Below are 24,511 nucleotides of genomic sequence, written 5' to 3' on the forward strand. Positions count from 1 at the left end.
TTTTTTTTTTTTTTTTTTTTTTTTTGCAGGAAGAACACAGTTCCCCTCTGTGGCTTTATTGTTTACAAAACACACAACAGGCCTGCCCTGGGGCCTCCAGAGCCAGGCTGCGTGGTGGTCACAGGACCTGCAGGGGACGCTGGGTCCTGGGGCCGCGGCACCTCCGCTCCCGCGCTGGCGGCTGCCCTGGGGTCTCGGTGGAAGAGGCGTGCAGGGAGCGGCCCAGCAGCAGCCAGGCCACGGCGTGGAGATGGCGCGGAGACGGCCTTCCCAGCTCAGGCAGCGCCTGACCTCTGCCCCAGACCCCGCGGGGGGACGGCAAGCCGCAGTCTGGGCCAAGAGTGTCCAGAGGAGGGGCCCGGGCCCCACAGCAGCCAGGGTCGAGCCCGCGGAGTCGGGAATGAAAGCCTCAGGCGTCCGTCCGAGTGGAGCGAGGCGCACGTGCCAGCGCTGCGAAGGACGCCCTTTCACCTTCGTGTCCGACGGCCCGGGCTTGGAACGGCCACACGGAAACGTGAGCGCTCACGTGGCTCCCGTGGCTGGGCTGTGCCCCCTCGGAGGGGCCGGCAGCCACGGGGCTCTCCTGGCTGGGGCCCTGTGAGGCTTGGGAGGGGCCCGGGCCGGCTCCCGCAGCCGTGTGGGCATGCCCTCCACGCAGAGCCAGGCCCTCCCACACCTGGCCCACCTCCCACTCTTTGCTCTTCCTGGTCGGGCACCACACGCACACTGCGCGGGGGCTCCTGCGGGAAAAGAGAGGTCAGCCAGAGCCCCAGAATCCCGATGCCTGCCATGACCGATGTCCACCAGCAGGGGCAGCGCAGAGCCGCCCTCAGGCCCCGTCCCCAGCTCGGGGCTGCTTCTCTGGGTTTGGCGACGCTCACGCAGGCCCAACCTCGGAGCCCTGGGAGGGGAACAAACCCAACGCAGCCGGCGAGCCCTCAGGCGTTTACCAGATCCGAGTCGGACGCAGCCGGTGCCGGCCCGGCCCTGCCTGCCCCGGGCCTCTCCCTTAGATGAATTCGATCCCTTCGTACTTGACGGTCCCGATCTTGGTCTCCGGCAGGAGGAAGTGGCCGTCCAGCGTGAAAGCCATGACGTAGCTGGCGACTCTGCCCCTGTCCTCCTCGGACTTGAGGGCCACGATGATCTGGTCGTCGGTGTTGGGGAAGAACTTGAAGGACGAGAAGCCGTGCGTGGGGACCACGCGGCCCATGTGGCTGACGGAGATGTCGCTGAAGTCGGGGGCAGCGCTCAGGAGGAGGTTGGTGCCCCTGCGCTCGTCGTCCTGCTCGCTGTAGCGCTCGTGGCTGGCCCGGCGGGGCAGGAAGACCCAGCGCTGCAGCGTGTCGCTCCACCATGCTGAATCGTGGATGAGGTAGCCTGGCGGTCGGATGCCGGCGGCGGCCCGCAGGGCGCTGTAGCTAGACGCCCAGTTCTCGTGGTCCACGCTGCCCTTGTGGCCCACCACCTTCCCCCACTCGGAGTTCCCGTTCACCACCTCCCCGGTGCTGGTGGTCCACTCCTTGCCCAGCCCGCCCTCGTACAGGCGCTTGGATTGTAATTCTTATGTGTTGATTTATGCTTCCCTCAAAAACACCATATTGATAGAGCCCTTGCAAAAGCAATTAGTGAAGATGAGGTCATTTTGAAGTAGGTGGATCCTAACACAGCAGGTCTGGTATTTTTCTAAGAGGGTGATAGAGACATAGACACAAGGAGTTGGCTGTGGGGTAATGGCTATGATATGATAATAGAGAAAGAGACTGGAGTGTTTCATTTGCAGGTTAGGAAGTGTAGAGGGTTGTTAGCATCACAAGTGAAAGGCATGAAAGTATTCTCTGTTGATCTTCTAGATGGAATCAAAGAATTGACACCTTGATTGCATATTTTGACTTCCACAACCATAAGAGAAAGAAATTGCTTTTTTTCCCCTCTTCCATTGCCCCATTTGTGGTACATTGTGGTTGTAATCCTAGCAACTAAAAGTAATTCTCAGTAAATTCTACAAAAGCAGAATGATAGTAATCTTTCAAAAAAAAAAAAAAATTTGAGCACTCAAATGTCTCTTTTTTTAATACTTAAATCACTTTGCTTTGAAATTTCAAAAGTCATAATCTAACAAAAGTGGTGTATGCATTTATATAATCACTGAATTTCTCTCCTGCCCATGGATACATTTGTCTAATCTGTCTCTAACCTGACAATGTATTAAATATAATAGCTGTATTTGTAGCTTTATTCTTGAAATCAGGGAATGTAGATGTTTTACTTTTGTTATTGTTTTAAAAATTCCTTTAAACCATGTAGGTTAGCAGCATTTTCATATAAAAATAAAAGATTAGAATATTTCACCTAAGCCTTTGAATTTTGATTGAGATTGCACTTAAAAAGTTCATGAAAAAATGTATATTATGAAAATACGCATAGATACACAATTTTTGCAATAATAAGCTTATCTTTTAATTTCATTTTTCATAACCTTTTTGAAGCACTCTCCCATATGGCAGTCCTGCTTAGTGTCTTTCCTAAAAAACAATTATAGAAGGAAAAATGTAAAGCTACATCAGCTCCATGAGCTTTGGCTCCTAGGAATTTCCTGCTTTTCCTAAGCCCATGCAACCTGAGAAGTATAATACATATATATAAATATAGGAAGACAGAAATAGCTAAATTTTATTGGGACTCAAGGTTTAGTATATCTGCCATGGTAAAAACAGTGTTGCCACTGAAATAACAAGAGTGAGGGCTTAGAGGTGTTGAAAATCCAGTTGGTGGGTAGTTTCTGGATGGAAACTCGCAGCTTTAGCTCCTTGGCTTTGGAAGACATCGTCGTGGTGATGTGTGTGCATGTGTGTGTGTGTGATGTGTCTGTGTATTAAACTTTGTTGCTTCCACACACACTATCTCTCCAGCTGTGAGAGGGTATGTTTACCACCCCTTCTCCACAGTTCCTGATGATACAGTGAAGTATGGACCTGATGAGCCAATCCTTAGATCCCAGTGGCCTTGGGACTATGGAGCAAGCATTTGACAGGAACCACCCATCCCCGATAGCATGCCTGCCACCTACTTCTTGAGATATTTCCATCCTGGAATACATTACTCATTCAGAAACATTGATTAAATAAAAACGATGAAGTGCTTTATTGTCCTACTTTGTACATAAGGGAATTAGTGTTTAGAGGGAACTTGTACAGGCTCAAGAGCAAACATTAGATAGGGCTCAAAGTTAGCTTTCAGATACAAATATTTGACTACCTCAATATTCACATGAGATCTCTGTTTCTGGTCTCAGAATGTATGCATATTTGTGTGTGTATGGTAATGCATGTGTGTAAACATATATGGTGTGTATGTGTTCATGTGCTTGTGATACTAGGAAAGGCACAAAACAGAGCATGATAAAAGAAATCTCAGAGAAATCAAGAAAAGTTGATATATTCAGTCCTTCTGAAATCCAAATTGTAATATCGTCATTTGGTCTTAGCTTGAATATCCAGCCTGGCTTTTATAAACCAATTTCCTACACAACACTGGCAATCAAGTGCTCGGGAATAACGTGCCATGAAACTAAATGGGCACATCTAAACTAAAATGGCACGCATTTTAACATCATTCCACCTCTGCAAGTCTCTCTTCAGAATCAGAGTAAATGAGGTTTCCACAGAACAGAAACCTGCTTGAAAGTGATATGTTAGAATCCTTTTTCCTTTTAAAAGTAAATTTTGCATTGTTTAAATTGCTCTCTGTTGTGTAATGGAAGTAATATCAAGTCACATCCACTCACTACAGAGAGTATTCAGGTTTATTACTCTGGAAGGAAAAGAGAGTTTGCAGCTTAATGCCAGAGATCACATCTACAAACAGTCACCAGGCAAATCACTCCTTTGGAAGTGTGGGGATTACCAGGTTTTCATTACTTGCAGGGTTATCTTGTCAGAATGATAGTTTATCCACACAGTCCTCCCACTGACAGGTAGATAAGTACCATGCGAACCAGAAAGCACAATTAGAAATTGATGATTTTGATTTTTGAACCAATTGTGCATTCTGAGAGTAACTATGGCTATTATGCCAGGGATACCGGCAATATCTTTTGTAGCATATAATGACAAAAGGATATGTTATGAGACTATAAGAAAAACCTGAGATGGGCTGGTGCCATGGCTCAATAGGCTAATCCTCCACCTGTGGTGCCGGCACCCCGGGTTCTAGTCCCAGTCGGGGCGCCAGATTCTGTCCTGGTTGTTCCTCTTCCAGTCCAGCTCTCTGCTGTGGCCCAGGAGTGCAGTGGAGGATGGCCCAAGTGCTTGGGCCCTGCACCTGCATGGGAGACCAAGAGAAGCACCTGGCTCCTGGCTTCGGATCAGCGTGGTGCGCCGGCTGCAGTGGCCACTGTGGGGTGAACCAACAGTAAAAGGAAGACCTTTCTCTCTTTCTCTCACTGTCCACTCTGCCTGTCCAAAAAAAAAAAAAAAAAAAGTGAGACAAATCCCAGCTTACTCCATTCTTTCCATGTGTATTCATGGGCTCTGTGTGACAAAGCATTTAAGGTTATTCCAAAAACACCAGTGTACTTTTACATAGGACTAATTAAACAAACTTGAGTCCCTATAAAAAGTAGACAACCAAAAAGTGTAAATAGTTACACCTACAACAGTTTTCTAGAGTTCAATAACATAATGAAGCCAACAATCCCACCTAATGGAATGGTCATACCCCTAAATATGAGATACTATATGAGAAAATAGCCATATCTTTAAATGTTGGTTAAATTAGTGCAGCCAAAATGTTAACTGTCTTCAGCTCCCCAAAACTTTTGATTTTGTAGTCATTTCCCTTCATTTCATGTGTAAGAATTCAAGGGGTTTATATTTCTGCTAATAATCTCTTGTTACGATTTCTTGTTTTCCTTGAGTTTTTTTTTTTTTTAATAACACATATCCACTGACCTTGTGATTCATCTATCTCTGCCCTGGACCTACACAAATCCAGATCCAGATCTTTCATATATAATTTTACAGAGCAATGGTCAATGTGGTCAAATGTGCAGAATTTTACTGGAAATCTGGAGTTCATAGTGAAGATTGTGCCACATAAATGCAGCAGAGCACAGGGGATACCAAAACTAACAAAAAAATTGAATATTGAACTTAATTATCCTTAGTTTCTCACTTTCTTGCATTTCATAGTTTAAAAAAAAAACCACTAAGCCATCTATACTTTGTTTTGCAAGCTATATTCACTTATTTAAGGTCCAGCATACACTCAGAAATTACAAGACACAACAAGAAGCAAAGAAATGCTGCCTATATTCAAGAAAGGAAACAAGTCCAAACACTGAGATTATTGGACAAAGACTTTAACTATGGTTTTCTGTTAAATAAAATATGAAAATAATGCAGCAACAGATGGAGAATTTCATTTCAGGTATGGGAATAATAAAATAAACAAATGCGTGCATTGAAATAAAGACATCAGAAATGAAAAATTTATGGGATAAGCTTCTAATTTGAATGTATCAAACAATGTAAATTATTATGAAATAATACAATATATATTATTGTAGTCCCTGAAATGGAGGGACAAAAGAAAATCTCATTCCTGAGAATTTTCCAAAATTGAATTGTCACCAAACCATAGGCTCTGACAAACTGCAATGAAGATAAATTAACAACAGCAACAACAAAACACCAAGGCCTATAACAAACATTAAAACACTCATGTAGTATAATGAAACTGGCTTTCTTTGGTTATTATACAGGGACTTCAAAACATTTGTGAAAAATGTATTGGAAAGTAAGTTTATTTTGGGGACTGGCCCTGTGACACAGCTGCTTTGCCACTGCCTGTGATGCCAGCATTCTTGTAAGCACCAGTTCCAGTGCTGGCTGTTCCAATTCTGATACAGCTCTCTGAAAATGTGCCTGGAAAAGCAGTAGAAGGTGACCCAAGTGTTTGGGCCTGTACCACTCACCAGGGAGACCTGGATGGGGTTCCTGGTCCTGGCTTCCACCTGGCCCTGCCCTGACCATTGTTGCCATTTGAAGAGTGAGTCAGCAGATCAAAGATCTCTCTATCACTCTGTGTAACTCTGCTTTACAGATAAATAAATCCTTTTTTTAAAGATAATTTTATTTTGATGCAACATTTCTTTGAAATCCATGCAATTTTTTTATAAAATGCATTGTCCTTTATTTTTCTGAATACCCTTAGTATTTTACTGTTTTGAAAAGTTTACTGTTGACCTTACAATACACCTTGGTTTTCATTCTGTGTCTTCCAAACATCAAATACATGAATTTTGTTTACTAAATCAGAAATAAAATGTTGGTGAACTACAGCCTGTGACCTAAACCTGGTTCCAACCTGTTTGTTATAACTTGTGAGCTTCAAATGGCTTTGGCATTATTAAATAGTTGCAGAAATAAAAAAAAAAAACTATTTTATGCCTCATGACAATTATATGAAATAGGAATTTTTGTGGCTTATGTAGTTTTATTGGGGTCAGCCATGCTTATTCCTCCATGATTGTCTTTGGCTGCTTTGCATCGTGACAGCAGAGAAGCTAAATAATGATGAACAAGAATTTGTGCATATCACACTCTGATTGCTTCATACCACTGCCTGGAAACTCTACAGACCATGGAACACAGCTGTATGTTGGCAGCAATCCTAGCCCTACATATTGCATTTCTTTTTCATTACTAATGCATATCCATACATTTACAAAATAAGAAAATAAGAGTGGACTTCTAATGTTGCTTTTTTAAGGCATAATTGAAGATGGGTTATTTTGTATTGAGTTTTAAAATATTTAAAAATATTTAATGTGTGTAAATTGTAAAGAGACAGGGATCTTCCCTCTGCTGGTTCACTCTCCAAATGCCTGCAATAGATGTGGGACCCAGCTACTTGAACCATCATCTACTGCCGCCCCTCGTGTGACTGAGCAAGAAACTGGTGTTGGGAACCTGGACACTCAAATGTAGGATGCAGGCATTTCATGAAGTGTCTTAGTCATTAGACCAGATGCCTGCTCTTTTATTGAATTTGATAACACATGAGTATGTTTCTTATGCAATGACACTATACCTGTGCTTCAAAGCACAGAGCAGCATCAATAGACATAATTTGAATATGATTTGGCTCCCATAGTTGTGCATATGTTTAAACTCCAAGTCACAAGTGACTGGTACTAAATGAGTAGAAACTTACAGGCCTAATGGAAAGACCTTAGGTCACTGTGGACATGCCTGTGGAAGGTGGTTCTTGTGAGAGGGCTGGTTACAAAAGCAGCAGTGGGCCCAGGCTTGCAACATAATCCTCCTAACACACCAGCTTCGCCACTGCCATCCACCATCCTCACTAGGGGCCAGACACATGGGCGGGCTTGCTTGATCATGGGCCCAAATCTCCAAATCTGTGAGCTAAATAAAACCTTGCCTCAGACATTTCACCTTGAAATGAAAAGCTGATTACCACAAAGACAAGCCAACGTCATTGCATTCTCCACTCGCAGACAGGCTATGTTTAAAAAAAAATAGAAAATTTCAAGCAGCATATCTCATCACTGCAGCACTTCTTCACAAAAGTATATTATTAGGATGAGTTACAACCATAATAAGTTTCCAATTGCCTCATGTGTTAGCCAAGCAAGAAAAGCCATTTACCAACGGTAAATTATTTAAATCATGTTAGATTGCAGCAGCCGAAGAAATGTGTTTAGAGAAAGCAAACTTGTTTAATACAATTAATCTTTCAGCCAGAACAGTTACATGAGGAGTTGAGGACATTGGAAGCAGCATCAATAATCAATTTGCCTTATTGCTTACAAGCAAATGAGTTCGAGTGATTTCTCTCTGCTCCTGATGAGTTCACAGAGGTTGCTAACACTCATCAGCTGCTGTTTATTTGATGAGTCAATGCTAAGTTTTAAATGACTGAAAAATTAAGTTAGCTCCTAAGAATGTTTATGGAACTGGTGAAGGTGTGGCTATTTTCTTGAAAAGTTGAGAAAGCAGTAACTAGTACAACCTGAAATGCAATCTCCTTGTACAACTGATATAAATTTATATATATATATATGTATATACTTGTTTAAAGATTTATTTTATTTATTTGAAACATAGAGTTACAGAGAGAGAGAAAGAGAGAGAGAAAGACAGAGAGAGAGACAGAGGGAGAGAGAGAGGTCTTCCATCCGCTGGCAATGGCCACAGCTGAGCTGATCAGAAGCTAGTAGCCAGGAGCCTCTTCTGGGTCTCCCATGCAGGTGCAGAGGCCCAAGGGGTTGGGTCATCTTCTACTGCTTTCCCAGGCAATAGCAGAGAGCTGAGTTGGAAGAGGAGCAGCCAGGACTCCAACCAGTGCCCACATGGGATGCCAGCACTGCAGGCTGGGCCTTTAACTGCTATACCACAACGCCAGTCCCTGGGCATGTCATTTCAAACAAACTTTTACCATCTATTTTTCTTCTAAATACAAACTCAAAACAATACTCATTCAAATGTAATGCCTGCTGCACCTTAATGATTTACAGGTTTTGTTTAATGTAACCCCTGTTTGATATTCTCCTATCTCTTTTTAGATATGCAACTTTTCTTTCTTGATGTGGTAAACAGTTTTATAGCAAAACAGATTTAATGTACAAATTAGGATATGCATAAAAACTGGAGCATGAAAACTGGTGTCTTCTGTAGTCAGAATCTACAGTCAAAGGGATTTTACCATTAAAGTAAATAAATCTGTCTTTCCCTATGGGTCCACAGTAAGGAAACTTTCTTTTAAATATTCTTATAGTTAATGGTTAAGATAATGTGGTTCCTAATTATTTATGTCTTTCTGTGCCTATGTTTAAATATGTCTCCATGACGTACTTAGGCACAGGGAGAATAATGGACAATAATCGGCATCCTTTAATTTATATTGCTTGACAAAGATCCATATGCCTCTTATTAGTATTTTATTATGGATAAAGAGGAGGGAAGTTTGTGTCTCAGACTTTCTTCTTCAGTATTTTCTTGAAGCAAAGTAAAACTGTATTTGTACGTTTGTTTCCCTCACACTTAGAATCCTATTTGTTTGGGGGAATCATAGAGAATCCTGTTTTTTGGGGGAATCAAGTTGCTGCTTCGCTGGACTTGGTAGTCCTCAAAGTGAACAGATGCTCACACTGCCAAATGTCTCTAACTAAGTGCATTTATGTCTGTCCCATATATAGAAATCCTCTTCTTAATATGAGCCAGACTGGGCTGAAAGCTTATATATAACTGATTAATTGGTTTTCCATTCCTCTCTTCTCCAACGGGACTTCCCAATCTCACCTTTCTGTTTTGATACTAGCTCTCTCTTACCTGCAGCAGGACTGAAACCCATTTTCTCTCTGCTCCAACAGCAGAATTTCTTCAAGTATATTTCTTCTAACTCTTAGGTTCTTTTAAAAACCCTTTTATAGGTAATACGTAATCCAGTGTTCAGACTTCTGACATTAACAGTAATTCACAGCATGGTAGAGGAATTTACTGTCAAATGTTAAGGTACCTCCAGCAAACACTCAGCTTTATATAGAAATAAAGACCACTGTTCTTGGGTTCTAGACCAGAAACTAATGGCTGACTTCAAAGTGCTCCTATGTTTTGTGTGTATGAGACACACGTGGTGTGTCTATTTAACTGTAAATACCCTTAAATCATATGCAGCAGGCATCACAAGACTTTTCTGTAAAAACTACCTGGTAGAGGCCAGCGCTGTGGTGTAGCGAGTAAAGCCACCACCTGCAGTGCCGGAATCCTACATGGGCGCGAGTACAAGTCCCGGCTGCTCCACTTCCAATTCAGCTCTCTGCTATGGCCTGGGAAAGCAGTGGAAGATGGCCCAAGTCCTTGGGCTCCTGCACCAACGTGGGAGACCTGAAAGAAGCTCCTGGCTCCTGGCTTTGGATCGGCACAGCTCCAGCTGTTGTGGCCATCTGGGGAGTGAACCAGCAGATGGAAGACCTCTCTCTCTGCCTCTCCTCTCTCTGTGTAAATCTGACTTTCAAATAAATAAATAAATCTTTAAAAAACCAAGTGATGGATATTCCAGCTTTGTGAGCCATATAATCTCTGTTATAACTATTCAACTATGCCATGATAGCAAGAAATCAATCATAGATAATGCTGTCTTGAAAAAGCTTTACTGGCCGGCGCCGTGGCTCACTAATCTAATCATCCACCTTGCAGCACTGGCACACCGGGTTCTAGTCCCGGTCGGGGCACCAGATTCTGTCCCAGTTGCCCCTCTTCCAGGCCAGCTCTCTGCTGTGGCCAGGGAGTGCAGTGGAGGATGGCCCAAGTACTTGGGCCCTGCACCCCATGGGAGACCAGGATAAGTACCTGGCTCCTGCCATCAGATCAGCGTGGTGAGCTGGCTGCGGCGGCCATTGGAGGGTGAACCAATGGCAAAAGGAAGACCTTTCTCTCTATCTCTCTCTCACTGTCCACTCTGCCTGTCAAAAAAAAAAAAGCTTTATTTACAAGAGCACATGACATATAAGACTCGTCCCTCTGCCAGTAGCTGGCCAACCCTAGGATGGAGTTTTTATTGAGAAATGATTATCCACACATGAAATAGGAGAATTTTTCATCTAGCTAACTCTCATGGCCTGTTTTAAGATCAAGGCCCGTGTGTGTGTGTGTGTGTGTGTGTGTAGATAAAATTAATAGCACTGATTAAAGCTGTTCTCTCTTTTTGTCACTCTTCTTATCTTCCTGGGCAGTGTGATGGTTGGTTTTAGCTGTCAACTTGACTGGATTAGGAACCCCTAGTGAGCTTTCAGAGCATCTTTTCTGGGTGTATCTGTTTCCAAAACCTGAAGCACGTGGTGTTCTTGTTGCGAGGGAAATGGTCCCAGCATGCAGGAAAGATAAGCTTTAAAACAACAACTACAAAACCCCCAGACTCACAGCCACTGAAATCAGGAAGTAACCCCCTCTTCTGCATGTATGAACTTTGTTTCCACATCCTTTTTTTGTACTTTTATACCACTCTGCAGTTGTACTCATATGTATGAAATGGATTTAATCAATTAAGAAATCATGTCGTAAACTTTGTGAAGGTGGATTGCATTCCCTTGTCATTTCCTATTTTCCCCAGCACTTTTTTAGAGCCGAATAGTCATAAATGCTTGCTAATTAATGGCTGAGTACAACCCATCACATCCCTGTCTTTAGTAGTGGAGTAAATACACAATTCTGTTTCTGGTCTTTCTGTTCACCAGAACAAAGATATGTGATCAGACACCCCTGGAGACACTATTCAATTTAAACTGAGACCACTACTTTCTTTTATGATTCGGAGTGGGGTGAAACAGGTCAGAATATTAATGTTGTTTTTATACTTACTCCATTGTTCTCACAGCTCTTCTTTAGAACTTTACTGTCATGAATTAGTCTCTCCTTTCTGTTTTTTATAATTTGAAAGAATAAGCTGAGAGAAAACACATGCCAGACTCAGAAGCTTATTGATTATGTGTATTTGAAATGTCCTTAAAACATGGAGCTTGGACTTGGCACTTATTCCATGAACAGAACTGCACAGTTTGCATTTTGATCTGGTTGTTATTGCACCTTCAGTTAGGGAATTACAGTCTTGAGATTGGTATCTGAAGGAATCTTTCAAAAGACCTTAATAATTGGCTGTCTTCCCTCCCTCCAACCTGTGCAACGTTCCTTTATTCATAGAGTTTTCAAAAAATTATTTATTTGAGATAAGTGGATGGAGGGAGGGAGAGATAGAGAGTGAGAGAGTGAGAGAGCGAGAACATGAACACTCCCATCAGCAGGTTCACTTCCCAAATGCCCACAACAGTCTCCTACCCAGGATACAAGCTGGGATCCTGGAACTCAATACAGATCTCCCATGCAGGTGGTAGGAACGCAACTGCTTACATCATAGCCCGCTTCTTCCCAGGGTCTGCATTAGCAGGAAGGCAGAGCTAGGAGCTAATGCCACAACTCAAATCCATGCTCTGATCTAAGACATGAGAATCTCACATACCATCTTAATTTCCCACAAATTCCCACTTATGTAATATTTCTATACTGGAATAATTTCAGACTAACTCATTTCCAGGGTTGGGAAATACAAATATTCATATGCCTAGAAAAATGTCCTTATAAACATGCCAATGCAAATTTTTCAACAATGTCTCCAAAGTACTTCACAAAGCCTGCTTCAGAGTCTATCCAGATTCAAGGTGTTTTCATAAAGTTCTTGGAGAATATGGACAATACATGGACTTCAAAAATGTTTGCACCAAAATAAATTATATTTTCCTCTGTTTTCCACAAAATTTTTGAAGTACTCTTGAAGCCAATTTGGAGAGATTGCTTAATCTGCTCTTAATATGAACTTCTCTCATGTTTTAATGAAATATTCAAATTCTCTCTCAGTATATTTTTTGGGCTTAAATGACACAAATCAAGCACCTGAAAAAGAATAGCTTAGTTCCACTGGCATTCGTGGGTGGTGATTACTTTGAGTGATTTTTATGTGCCAAACACCAGGCAGAACATAAAGCAGAACAAGGTCACCTAGGACCATCGCCTTGGAAAGGCCATCAGGCACGGGGGAGCTGGAAGGACTGAGAGCCGCCATTTTCAGCAGGCCCACTTTGATGCTTCAGTGCTCTGGAATTTAATTTTTGAATAATTCAGTGGTACTTTCCTACTTCTTGTATTAAATCACTTAGTGCCTGAAATTTAAGTAGTTCAATGGCCTAAAGGAAAACTAAAACTTGCCTACAGAGTTACTTTTGTTTAAGATCATGAAAGGATCATGACACTGATGAAAAGAACAACAGTGGCCCACCAGCAAGCATTGCTGACACTGTCTGGCACTGTTCTAATTGCTAAAGCATTTAATTAACTCTACATTTTCTATGAATATGAGAGGAGGGAATTCATCTAGAAATAAGTCTATAATTTGCTCAGTTCCCATTATATCCCAAATATAATATTGCAGTATTTGGCATTGAGGCTTAAATAAATAAATAAAAAGACCAGAGGTACTCACTTATTAAAAATTTATGGCCTGATTATAAGACCTGCTTTTTACATGTTTGAATAAAAGAGAGACAATGGAGAGTACTAGAGCCTACATAAAGCCTTTGGCATCTACATGAATGAGCTAATGGGCTCTTTCAGGATTGTTTGAGATTCCTCTTTGCTTGTGGAGTGTAAACAAAATAAAGCTAAAAGATAAACTTAAATCTGATTGTTCCAGGACTGCCTTTTATTTTAATTCTAAATAGAAAAAAGCCATTTAATCAACAATAAGTATTTTCAGCTTGGATTCTATTTCAATATTGATACTACTTAGCTTTCTCCCTCCTTCCATTCTAGCAGTCAGAACTGTGACCAGCCCAGGTTTTTCGCTGGAGAAGTCATCCTAGGAGTGGTGCTGGTGTGGGGAGGCCACGTAGGGGAGGCCACATGGAGGAGACATGGCCACTTAGGGGAGGCCACGTGAGGGAGATGCAGCCACCTAGGGGAGACCATGTCAGGAAGACGCAGCCAGGTAGGGGGGACCACGTGGGGGAGACACGGCCACTTAGGGGAGGCCACATGGGGGAGATGCAGCCACAAAGGGGAGACCACATGGGGGAGATGCAGCCACGTAGGGGAGACCATGTCAGGAAGACGCAGCCAGGTAGGGGGGGACCACGTGGGGGAGACATGGCCACTTAGGGGAGGCCACATGGGGGAGATGCAGCCACAAAGGGGAGACCACATGGGGGAGATGCAGCCACGTAGGGGAGACCATGTCAGGAAGACGCAGCCATGTAGGGGAGGCCACGTGGGGGAGACACGGCCATGTAGGGGAGGCCACGTGGGGGAGACACGGCCATGTAGGGGAGACCACGTGGGGGAGATGCAGCCTCTCCAGAGGCAGGCCAAGTGCAACGCACTGCGGGTTAGTTCTACACACCCTCGGCTCGGGAAGCAGGCCACCTGCCTCCACTGCTGGCTGATCCCAGCATCTGGCTCCGCCGGCCTCAGCCTTCCGTCTGCAGTTATTTATAAACAGGAAAGGAACGGCCTTCCAGATAGGGACCTTCAGCCACCGTGGCACCTTCCAGAGCTCGACAAGCTGATCACTCAAAATGCGCCCTCAGACTTTCCTCCTCTCCTGGGGTCCCGGGGGGCTCCCGTCCTTTTGCCGAGCGCGGGTCCGCCATGCAGTTCTGACTCCCCTCTCTCATCCTCACTTCTGGAGCCCACCGGGACCCAGCAGTGCCTCTCCGCCCTCCCATCAGTTCTCCGTCCCTGCTGCAGTGGCCTGGCTGGGATGATGGACAAGCACCGGGGGAGTAGAAAACGGGCATGGCAATCTCCTGGCCGCACGGAGCCCCGGGCTGCCATCTCAGATCCAGTCCACCGACACGCTCATCCACTTTAACCACGGCGCACTGACACGCCCTGCTCAGACTGTAGCGCCCCCTGGAGGCTACGGCTCCATCCACCCTCTGCAATTCTCTCTTCCCTTCTCTTTACCTATCAGCATCCTGCTGACCCTCGGGGATGATCTCATCCGTTCATTCACAAATACTGTTGAGTGTCATCCGTCCCAGGCATTGTGTGGGACCTGAGACGGACAGGGCAAGCAGATGGACAGGTCCCTTGTCGCCACAGCCTCCTGGCTCAGAGAGGAAGAGACAGCACTACCTTCTCCCCAAAGCCCTCTCCCGGCCCCCACATTCCCCACCCACTTAGATCTGATTTCCTATTTTTTTTTCATTGTTTCCCTCCAGCATCTGCTGCCCGAGTTTCTCAGTTAGTCCTTGGCTGACGCTGACTATTTTGTCTAATATTTCTCTTCCCAGTATGGTCTGTGAGCTCCCCTTCGAGGGAAGAACTGTGCCTCCTGCATCAGTGCATTGCCCACAGCTTCTCGTGCCAGACACACAGTAGGTCCTCAAACACTCCTGGGACGAGCTTTCTTCCACCCAGTGATAGGCTGGCTTAGTTAGAGATGCTGGGCTCTCTGGCCCCAGATTTTGCACAAAGGCACTACTTGGGCAACTGTGTCCAGGCGTTCTCTTGTCCTCTGAGCTATTTAACACCCCCCTCTCGGTCCCTTGAGATCTGATACCAATAGTTCCTGAGCCGCATTTGTTCAGAAGGCTTAGTGAGCTGGCTACTGTCTGGACAGCATGAGGCATGATGCAGAAGAAGCCGATTACACTGCAATTACCCCCTTTTGATGATCAAATCAGGAATTCAGAGTTTAACATGGTCTAGGCATGCAGCTGGACCAGACGGCATTTAGACGGTTTCTGTTCCCCCACCATCCGTGCTGGGAACTGGCAGGGGCGGAGGGGCTGAGACTGAGGATGGCGTGGAGGGGAGGTGCGTGGAGAGCTGAGGTCACACAGACACCACCCGGGGAAAAAACCGGCAGCCTGTCTGCGCCCTCCTGTTTAAATCAAGAGCTCCGCAGCGCGGCTGGAAAACTGCACGCTCTCTGCTTCATTTTCCGACCTAGAAGCCCCGGGGGAGGCGACAGAGGCTGCTTCTATGGAGCAGGGGTGAGCCCTGCCCCTGGCTGGAGGCCTGGGGGATGGGGGGACACTGGCTCCTGCAGCCGGTCCCTCTGACCCCGAAGCTCCCCCAGTCCTGGCGGGGACATGGAGACCACACGCCAGGCAAACCCTGGGCCCGGCCAGACCAACCGCCAGACAGCCTGCTGGTGGATCTGGTGGTTCTCTTCATAGCAACATCACCATGGTAACGGGATGATGACTCATGACATTTCTCTACTGCAGGGTGGCAAGCTCCAGCTGGCCAAGGCTGACCATTGCATCACCTCCTTCCTCTGCTGGCCTGGGGGAGGGCTCAGTGCAATTAAATGCATCCAATGAATGAATGAATGACCAGGGCCTGAAATGTATCCAGGGAATGAATGAATGACCAGGGCCTGAGCAGTGGCCTCAGGGGGATGAAGCAGGGAGATTCCTGGCACTGACCACCCAGCATGGCAGAGGACGCAAAGGAACCACTCGGGGCCATGGCAGAGTCAGGCTGGACACTGCCAGCCCCGCCCCATGGTGTCACCAGGCTGCCCTACAGATCGGACCCGCCCAATCAGGGTAGGGCTTTTGCTGGCCCAACTCCAGCCCCTACTTCCTCTGCATGGCGGTTTCTCCCTGGCCTCTCCTGAACTGTCCCTTCTCTTCTCCAAACTGCCACCCAATGGACCGACCGATGCACACTCTTCCGAGCTAAGTACACACCATTCATTGATCGATTTCCTCCAAAGCCAATCAGAATGCTGCTGACTCCTCCATGTGATCATCTCATCTCATCTCAAAAGCAACCAGCGAGCTCTGCTCAGACGGCTGCGTGTGCAGCACCCAGGCCAGGAACCAGGCTCCCAGGCTGGCCCGGAGGAGCATAACTTCAAATAATCTTGTTCTGTCCTCTGCACAGACACCCCTTTGCTCTCCAGACGCTGCGACCTACTTTCATTTGGGAAAATAGGTCACCTCAGTGCCTCTTCTCTGGTGGGCTGGCCGGCCGGTGAGCCCTGGCCACAGGTAGAGGGCTCCCGGGGAATGGAAGCATGCAGGGCATGGCCCGAACTGCCCACTGCTGTCCAGCTCTCCCGCAATCACCTGGGGAAAGGGGTCCATATTTGGGCACGGAGCAACCACCACCTCCTTAGTATACAGAGAGGAACACGGAGCTCTTTTCTCTGCCAAGCCACCGCTGAGGGCAACCTGCGCATCTACCCTCCGGTGGGGCAGCAGGTGGGGATGAGGGATCCAGCTCCCGCGCTGAGAAGTGCTCAGAGTTCCTGGAAGTCTCTCTCGAGACCCTTCCCTTTCCAGCTCCACCTCCTGGAGCCCCCAGAGAGGTGGACAGATAGGGCTGCCGCTGGCAGGGCAATGTTGAAAAACACTTGGCAGTGACTGCGACCAATAAAAGTCTGGCGTCGTGGAATTTTAAACATTTGCAACAGACTCAGTGCCTGTGGTTAAGGGGAGAAGAAAGGGCTTGTTCAGGTCTCAGCATCCGGCCAGGGAACAGGGAACGTGAGCAAGCGCACGGCTGGGTACCGGATTCTCCCCTCGGGTGGCAGTGAGCTGCTTTCTCTTGTCTCTGTCCCTCCAGACCTCCTAGGCTGTCCACGGACACCAAGGAGAACCCTCAGGGGTTAGACGGCACCCAAATTCTACAGCCTGGGGATTTCTAACCCGTTCTGCTAATGTAACTGCTTTTTCCAAGAGAGGCATTAAAAAAAAATTAGGTAGGGAGGAAGGTGAGGCAGGAGGTGAAGGCAGGAGAAAAGAGTCGAATGTTCTCTGATCCAACACCACCTGGTCCCAGCCATGCGCAAAGCGGCCAAAGAAAATAGGTTTTCTCAGAAGGGCATCTGGATTTGTCGTCTCACCTTATCTAATGTTTTTTCCAACTCAGCCGCCGGCCACAGGCAGGAAAGAAAGCCTCTCGGGTTTAAGAGCCCCTGGGGTCCCAGGGGGCTTGGCTGCGGCTCTGTTCTCGGGGTTTCAAAGAGACCCGTTCACTTGGCACCAGCAGCATTTCCCATTTCATCATTTGCGCCTGCTTGCCCGCCTCGCAGGAAGCCCCAGGACCTAAGGTTCATTTCCCTCGCATCCAGCCAAACAGCCGCTTTATAGCGCGGTGCCCAGGGCCCCGAGAACGGTCGGTTATGGCGCGCAGAGCGGCCGCAAGCCCCAGTCTCTGTGGAACCGCAGCCCAGGCTTTCGGCTCGTGGGTCTAAAACTGAGACTGAGGTTGCAAGATGGAGAGGCACAGCCTGCCTTGGGAAAGAGAACCGAGGCTCCGCCCGGCTCACTGCCTACAGGAGACCACACAGCCATTCACTGAACTTGCCTTGGAGGGAGCCAAGAAGCACCCAAGGGCGTCCCTAGGAGTCATGAAAGCACAGTAGCTCACCAAGTGAAACTCCACCCGCCAGGCCCCGGCGCTGAGTGACTCACGCCTCTGGCGACCCCCAGGGGGGTGCAGGGTGAACCTACTGCAGCCTTCTGCAGTCTGCAAAGCACTTTTATAGAAACCATCTGATTGTTTTTTCCCCTGCAGAATATTCCAAACTGCTTTCTAAATGATGAGTACACGCTGTATCATTTTGATGGGAAAACCATTGCCACTGTAGACTACAGGCCGCCCCAGCTCAAGGGATAAAATTTCTCCCACTTCAGCTGACATCAGCACGCGTCCAGTGTTCTGGCTGCGGGTCAGCAGGAAGCATAGGGGTCGACTTGTGAACTCTGCCCAGGTGGGGTCATTCGTTAGAAGAAGGGAACTTACAAAGGGGGCCGGGGGAGCCCCCAAGGATGCCCCAGACAAAGGCAGGAGTCAAGGGCAGCAGTCAAGTTCATCAAGTGAAATTCCATCAGCCAGGTTCCGGCACAGTGACTCACGTCTCTGGTATGAATGAACTTGGGCTAGAAGGACTCTGTTTTCTTCCAGTCTCTGCTAGGGGAGTTCCAGTGGGTGCCGGAGGAGGCACAGCTCTGTATCCTGTCCCTGATCTCCAGGAGTGAGCAGAGACCTGCCCACATCCCACGGCCCCGTGGTTTATGGCTGGGGTCACAATTTTCACTGCATTTCACTCTTGGCCACGTTAAAATGTACAGGCCCCACCAGTGGAGGTGGAAGGAGGGCTTTCGCTCTGCCTCTCTGATGTGGAAGAGTGAGGGTGCAAGGTTTGCAGCTGGTGTCAAGGCCAAGATTGCAAGGGGCCAGGGAATAAGCAGGGAGAGAGCAGAAGCACACGATGTGCATACTAGTTAGCATGCTTTCTCCGTGTGCGTGTGTGCATGTGTGTGTGCACAAGCATGTATGACACAAGGTGCACACTGCCAAAAGCCATCCCAACATGCGATGGGTGTGTTTTCACAGGTGCTGAGGAACGAGGGATCTGAGAACTTGGCAATCACATAATCCCACTTCCTCCTCCACGTGGGGATCTCAGCACAATATTCCAGGCAAGAGGTCCCCCCAGTTCCTGCCTGCACTCCTCCAGTGGCAAGGAGAGCACCCCTCCTGCAAGGGGAGACCAGCGCTCTGTGAGCTGAAGTCTACCTCCCTCCCCCGTGGCCCAGCTCTGGGAGCTGGAATGAATTACTGACATTCTTCTCCACGGTGGTGCAGCCGGCCCTCCATAGCCACAAGTTCTGCACCTGCAGGTTCCGCCGACCGCAGATCAAAGAGGAGGGGGAAGAATGGTCCATGTGGAGCAAGCACAGAGCCTTTTCCTGTCATTAGTCCCTGAACAATGCAGTGTAGGAACCATATGCCCCACATTTCTATTGCATTAGGTAAGCTAAGTCATCCAGAGACGTCTTGGCATGTATGGGAGAAGGGTACAGGTGGCATGCAAATTCTGGGCCATGTTTTCTAAGGGACAGACACAGATCTTGACCTTCTCCCTCCTGTAGGAAGGAAGGACTGTATTTCAAATATTCGAAGAAGCTCGTCTTGTCTCTCACAGCTCTTTTCTTGACAACATCCCTTTAGCTCCTCTGATGACATGGTTTCTGGACGTGTGTCCAACCTGCCGGCCCCTCCTCTGGAGGACCTACTTGTGAGCTGAATCCAGGACTGAACCCTGCCCTCGGCTACTGGTCCAAACCCCAGCAAGTTCAGGGAAAGCATTCTCCTCTCAGTCTAACTGCTTCGTTCACTTCTGTAACAGCCATCCCATACTCATGCCTATGCTGGGTCTTTAGCATAAATCTATCAGTGCCCTCTCAGAGACCCCCACCACCACCATTTTCTTTTTTCTTTCTTTCTTTTTTTTTTTTTTTTTTTTTTTTTTGACAGGCAGAGTGGACAGTGAGAGAGACAGAGAAAGGTCTTCCTTTTTTGCCGTTGGTTCACCCTCCAATGGCCGCTGCGGCCGGTGCGCTGCTGCCGGCGCACCGCGCTGATCCGAAGGCAGGAGCCAGGTACTTCTCCTGGTCTCCCATGAGGTGCAGGGCCCAAGTACGTGGGCCATCCTCCACTGCACTCCCTGGCCACAGCAGAGAGCTGGCCTGGAAGAGGGGCAACCGGGACAGAATCCGGCGCCCCGACTGGGACGAGAACCCGGTGTGCCAGCGCCGCAAGCGGAGGATTAGCATAGTGAGCCGCGGCGCCGGCACCACCACTTTCAAAAGATAACCAAGGCTCTTCCGTCTCTCTCCCTGTAGCCTATACCCTTGTGGCTGTTCCCTCCCCGCCCCCTACCCCACCCCATGATAGAGGATCTTATATTCGCTCCTAACAAGCTATGGTTTGAGCCTATTAATTCAACCTCCCGGGGTTTTTCTCATCTTCATGCCGTACATCTCTGCCCCAGCAATCTCTCCGAGTTTCTATGCCCTGTGCATTTTATCAGGTGCACATTTCAATCTCCACGCCAATTCCTGCCTGATGAGGCAGGAGCAGAGAGCTCTAGGTACGTCCCTAGGGATCCCCCGCTGGGTTCACATAAATTAGTTCCCACTGCGTATCGAGAGCTGACTGCAGGTCCACCGAAGCTACAGCTCTTTCTCCTGTCCACGAAAACCTAACAGGGAGCATTTCCCTAGCCCAGAGGATTGGCTCTGCAACTCCAAGCAGGGACACAGGCGAGTACACGATCACGCTCAGCATCCCACAACTATCCCTTGTGGATGCCATAATGCCCTCCCCCCCCCAATCAGGCCAGCACTGACAGTAAGCAGGAGTTTTAGCCATGGAGCCCTGGGTGCCAGAATCTCTGGAAACTCACAAAGCTCCCCAGACGTTCTGAGGTCGGGCCCTCCCATGCCCTTGGCACCAGCAAACACCAAAGGGAAGAAGGCGTGGCTGGATGAGCAAGCTCCACCCTGGCTTGTGGTGACCTCAGCGCTGAGTGACGGCCAGAATGTGGCCTGCGAGGGACATGCAGCATGTGGGAGGCTGGGACTGTCCTCTGGCCCTTTAACCCCAGTGTCTCCCCTGTCTGGTTATTGCACGATCATCAAGGCCCATGCCCTTGGCTCCCCGCAAGGCTCACTGCAGGTCCTCACAGGTCAGAGGGCCATGGGCCCAGACCACGGTGTGTGTAGGTGCAGCAGGCACCCAACAAGCATGCAGAATAAAGGTGGGCACAAAGCTTTCTTATCAAGTTATCTCAGCCCTTTGGGAATAAGGAAGTCCTTGCCAACATATTTGTCTCCCAAATTCCTGTGTATATTCCACTTAGATGCCCATCTTATTGCCATGGAACTAGCACACAGTAGGTCTCTAATAAACATTAGCCAGTGAAAGGCCCCTCGAATCCTTTTTCCAAGATTATATTTGTTTTCTGGTGGCAGTGAATCGCCTCATTTTCTCAGCCCTAACCCACAGGCACACTGTACCCACTGGAAACAGTGATGGAAAAAGCACAGCCCTGCTCTCTAGGGACCACCCGAATCTCACAGGAGGCGAGAGACACCGATTAGAAGGGGGTGCTAACCATTGCAGATGAGTGACCAACAGTGGGCATTCTGCGGAATTGGTTTGGACAACTCCTCCCACCAATAACCAACTTCATGATGAAGCAAAGCTGTCATCGGTGCGGAAACACTAAATAAAGTACAAGGCTCTCCGACACTCTCTTGCGACCATGAATAAAACAGCAGTCCCTGGAGACTGTCGACCACCAGGGGTCTCATCCTGCCAGCCGGGAGAAGGCTGGAAATCCCACCCCGCGCAATGGCGCAGGCTTGGACAAGTTCCCAATGTATTCCGTGCGCTCTAGGAACGTGTGTGGAAAGAGCAGGGCGGGTGAGTCATGACAGGAGGACGGACAGACGACTCTGTGGGGCCCAGACACGGCCACTTCAAGTCACCTTTCTCAGCCCTGAGTGCTGGGGTGAGCTGGAGGCCAAAACACGGCGAAGCCTGGGTTTGCTACAGATCCCACAGCCCTGGAGGGCGGGGCTCTTAGCTGCCGGCTCCTCCCGCCCTAAGCCCCACCTAACTACACGCAAGAGTAGCGCAACACGTGTTCATTAACTGGGTTGTCGGAAAGCTCAGCCCGAATCAGAACCACATATGCCCAGGGACGGTCACCGGCCTTGGGGCCACTTCTGAATCCTGATTCAGTCAGGCTGGCAATGTCTCAGCCTTAAGGGGGATCTGGAAGGAAATGATCCAACCCCCTGAGCGGGCAACTGGGATCCAGTGGGTCAGGGCTAGATTTGGGGACAGCTGCCCCGTGGTCACCAGCCTCCGGGATGGCTCCCAAGGACCTCCACCATCTGTGTTCAGACCCTGGTGCTACATGCCCCCGCCCACATGGCGCTGGGGTTGGTCTCCATGTGGCCAAAGGAACATAGCAGAAGGGATGCTCTATCAGCCTGGGGTTAGGTTATGGAGGACTGTGCCTTCCGGCTGGTGCTCCTTCCCTCTGGCCTTTGGGTCACTTGCTCGGGGACACACAAGTACCATGTCCTGTAAACCCCCAGGCAGCCTACGGAGAGGCCACATAGAGAAGAGTGGCGGGCCCCAGGCAACAGCCAGCAGGAGTCTCCAGCGAGCGGACTGCCACTCGAGCCAAGGAAGGAATCCCCTGGTCCTCGTCCACAGCTTGGCTGCAGCTTTGGGAGAGACTCGAAGCAGAATGGACGAGCTAGGTCACACCTGGCCCTGGGGCTCAGAACTGCGTGCAGTGTGTTAGCTTTCTGGTACTACAATGGAATACCTGAGAAAACTGACTTTATATGTTAGTTCACTCATAAATCTTGAGGCTCAAGTTTCAAGATCAGGTGGCCCCGCTGGTTTGGCCTCTGAGCATGGTGGCAGTGGTGGAAAGTGGTGCGTGAGGGAAGGAATGTGGTGAGCCAGGAAGCAGAGAGAGTGGCCGGGCTCATCTCTGGATTTTATAGCACCCCTCTGCCGAGAACCACCTGCTGAGGGTGAGCCCCCAGTGACCCAAGGACCCGTCACTGGGCTCACCACCAAAACACCATAATTGGGTCAAGTCTGCACCCACCTTAGTACCATTCATTTATGACTTTGGGGCTTTTTGTTCACCATGAGATTGGGACCCAAATCATATCAAGCCAGAGCAGTGAGATAATACACGCTGGTTATTTGGAGCTATGCAGCAAGTAACAGCCAAGACATGTTTCCAACCTGGAGGACCAGCTCCCAAGCACAGCCAGGTGTCTCCTGCCCATCCTCCTGGTGTCCGTCCACGCTGCTCCCAGACACACACCTGACTCAGCTCCAGCCTGCACACCCCTGAACCTGGGGTCTCTGTTCAGGCTGCTCTCCAGGCCTGGGAAATCCATCCTCCACCGCTACCTCCTTTTGTCCCGAAATCTTTCCCTAATCCAATTGGGTTGGGTCCCCCTCCTCAGGACACGGACACACACACACACACACACACACACACTTGTGGAAATCCACATGGAAGAAGAAAACCGCTCCCAGGAGGGGTCATGACCAAGAGCACAGGACTTGCCTCTATCTGATTGAACACCGAATTGTCGAATTTGAACCCAGGAATCCTCTTGTCACTGCACACCACCCCGACGTCTTCCGTGTGCTTGCAGTCGGTGACGCCCCAGCCGTTGGAGGTGCAGGCCGCGAGGGTGGCCTCCTTCCCGGTGCAGTAGACATTGTCCAGCCAGATGGGCCCTGGAAGAAGCGGAGAGACACTGAGAGCCACGTCAGGGCAGGTGTGCGTCCTTGGGGACACCCGGGTCACACATGGAAAGAGACCTTGTTCCTCTAATTCTGGCAGCTGTGGGTGGCCACCAATGCATGCTTATTATCTCAGATCTTGCACACGGGGGCTGCCTGGTTCCCTCGCCAGAGCAGGCAGCGGGTGTGATTTGGGGGTTTGGGGTAGAATGAACACAGCAGGTAGAAACTGCGTTCTCCCCTAGCCCTGGAAGGCCAATGGAGAGACGGGGGCTTTGCACTCTACCCTGGGTTTGGATCCTGGTTCAGTCACCTGGTGGAGGGTTTGGATCCCTTGTAAGCTGCCTTGTCTCATCAGAGAAGTGGGGACAACAGGGACCCCTGCCTTGCAGAGGTGTGTGCAGGTGAGAGAGATTACGTGGCGCGATACTCAAAAATGGCCGTGATGGTGCTGACGAAGCTTATGTCATTGTGCTGCCTACGTCATAAGCCAGTCTCACGGTCACGGCAGCTGAAGCTGGGCTTCCACCCCTCGGGGAAAAGCTCAGCTGCCCTGTCACGGAGGGTTTGCAGAATTCCAGGGATTCCAGGGGTGTCATCTCCTTGCTCTGCCAGGCTGTGGCTCAGTGCCCCCAAGCCCAGAAGCTGAGGCCTCCATCCCCCCGCATTCTCACTTCCTGTGCTGAGACAGCCCCGCTGCAGCCATTCAGCCAGCCACTGCTTCGTGCTGTGCGACCCTGCTCACCTCCTCACGTGCACTAAGTAGAGAACTCAGTGTGCAAAGTGCGGGAGGCTTCACACAATGAGAGACCACCTCGCACCACTGGGGTGGCTAC

General features: G+C 48.6%; 1 protein-coding gene across 1 annotated transcript in view; it reads right to left on the reverse strand.

Annotated features, from left to right (window-relative positions):
* LOC127486599 (uncharacterized) overlaps positions 1 to 24,511 on the reverse strand; it is a 116,716-nt gene that overhangs the window by 63,063 nt on the left and 29,142 nt on the right. Inside the window, exon 3 of the mRNA XM_070047156.1 lies at positions 23,494 to 23,669. Within this exon, the coding sequence (XP_069903257.1) occupies positions 23,494 to 23,669 (176 nt within the window). The remainder of the gene's footprint in view (positions 1 to 23,493; positions 23,670 to 24,511) is intronic.

This window comes from Oryctolagus cuniculus, chromosome 8 (genome assembly GCF_964237555.1).
Source record: "Oryctolagus cuniculus chromosome 8, mOryCun1.1, whole genome shotgun sequence".
In the NCBI taxonomy this organism is placed as follows: domain Eukaryota; kingdom Metazoa; phylum Chordata; class Mammalia; order Lagomorpha; family Leporidae; genus Oryctolagus; species Oryctolagus cuniculus.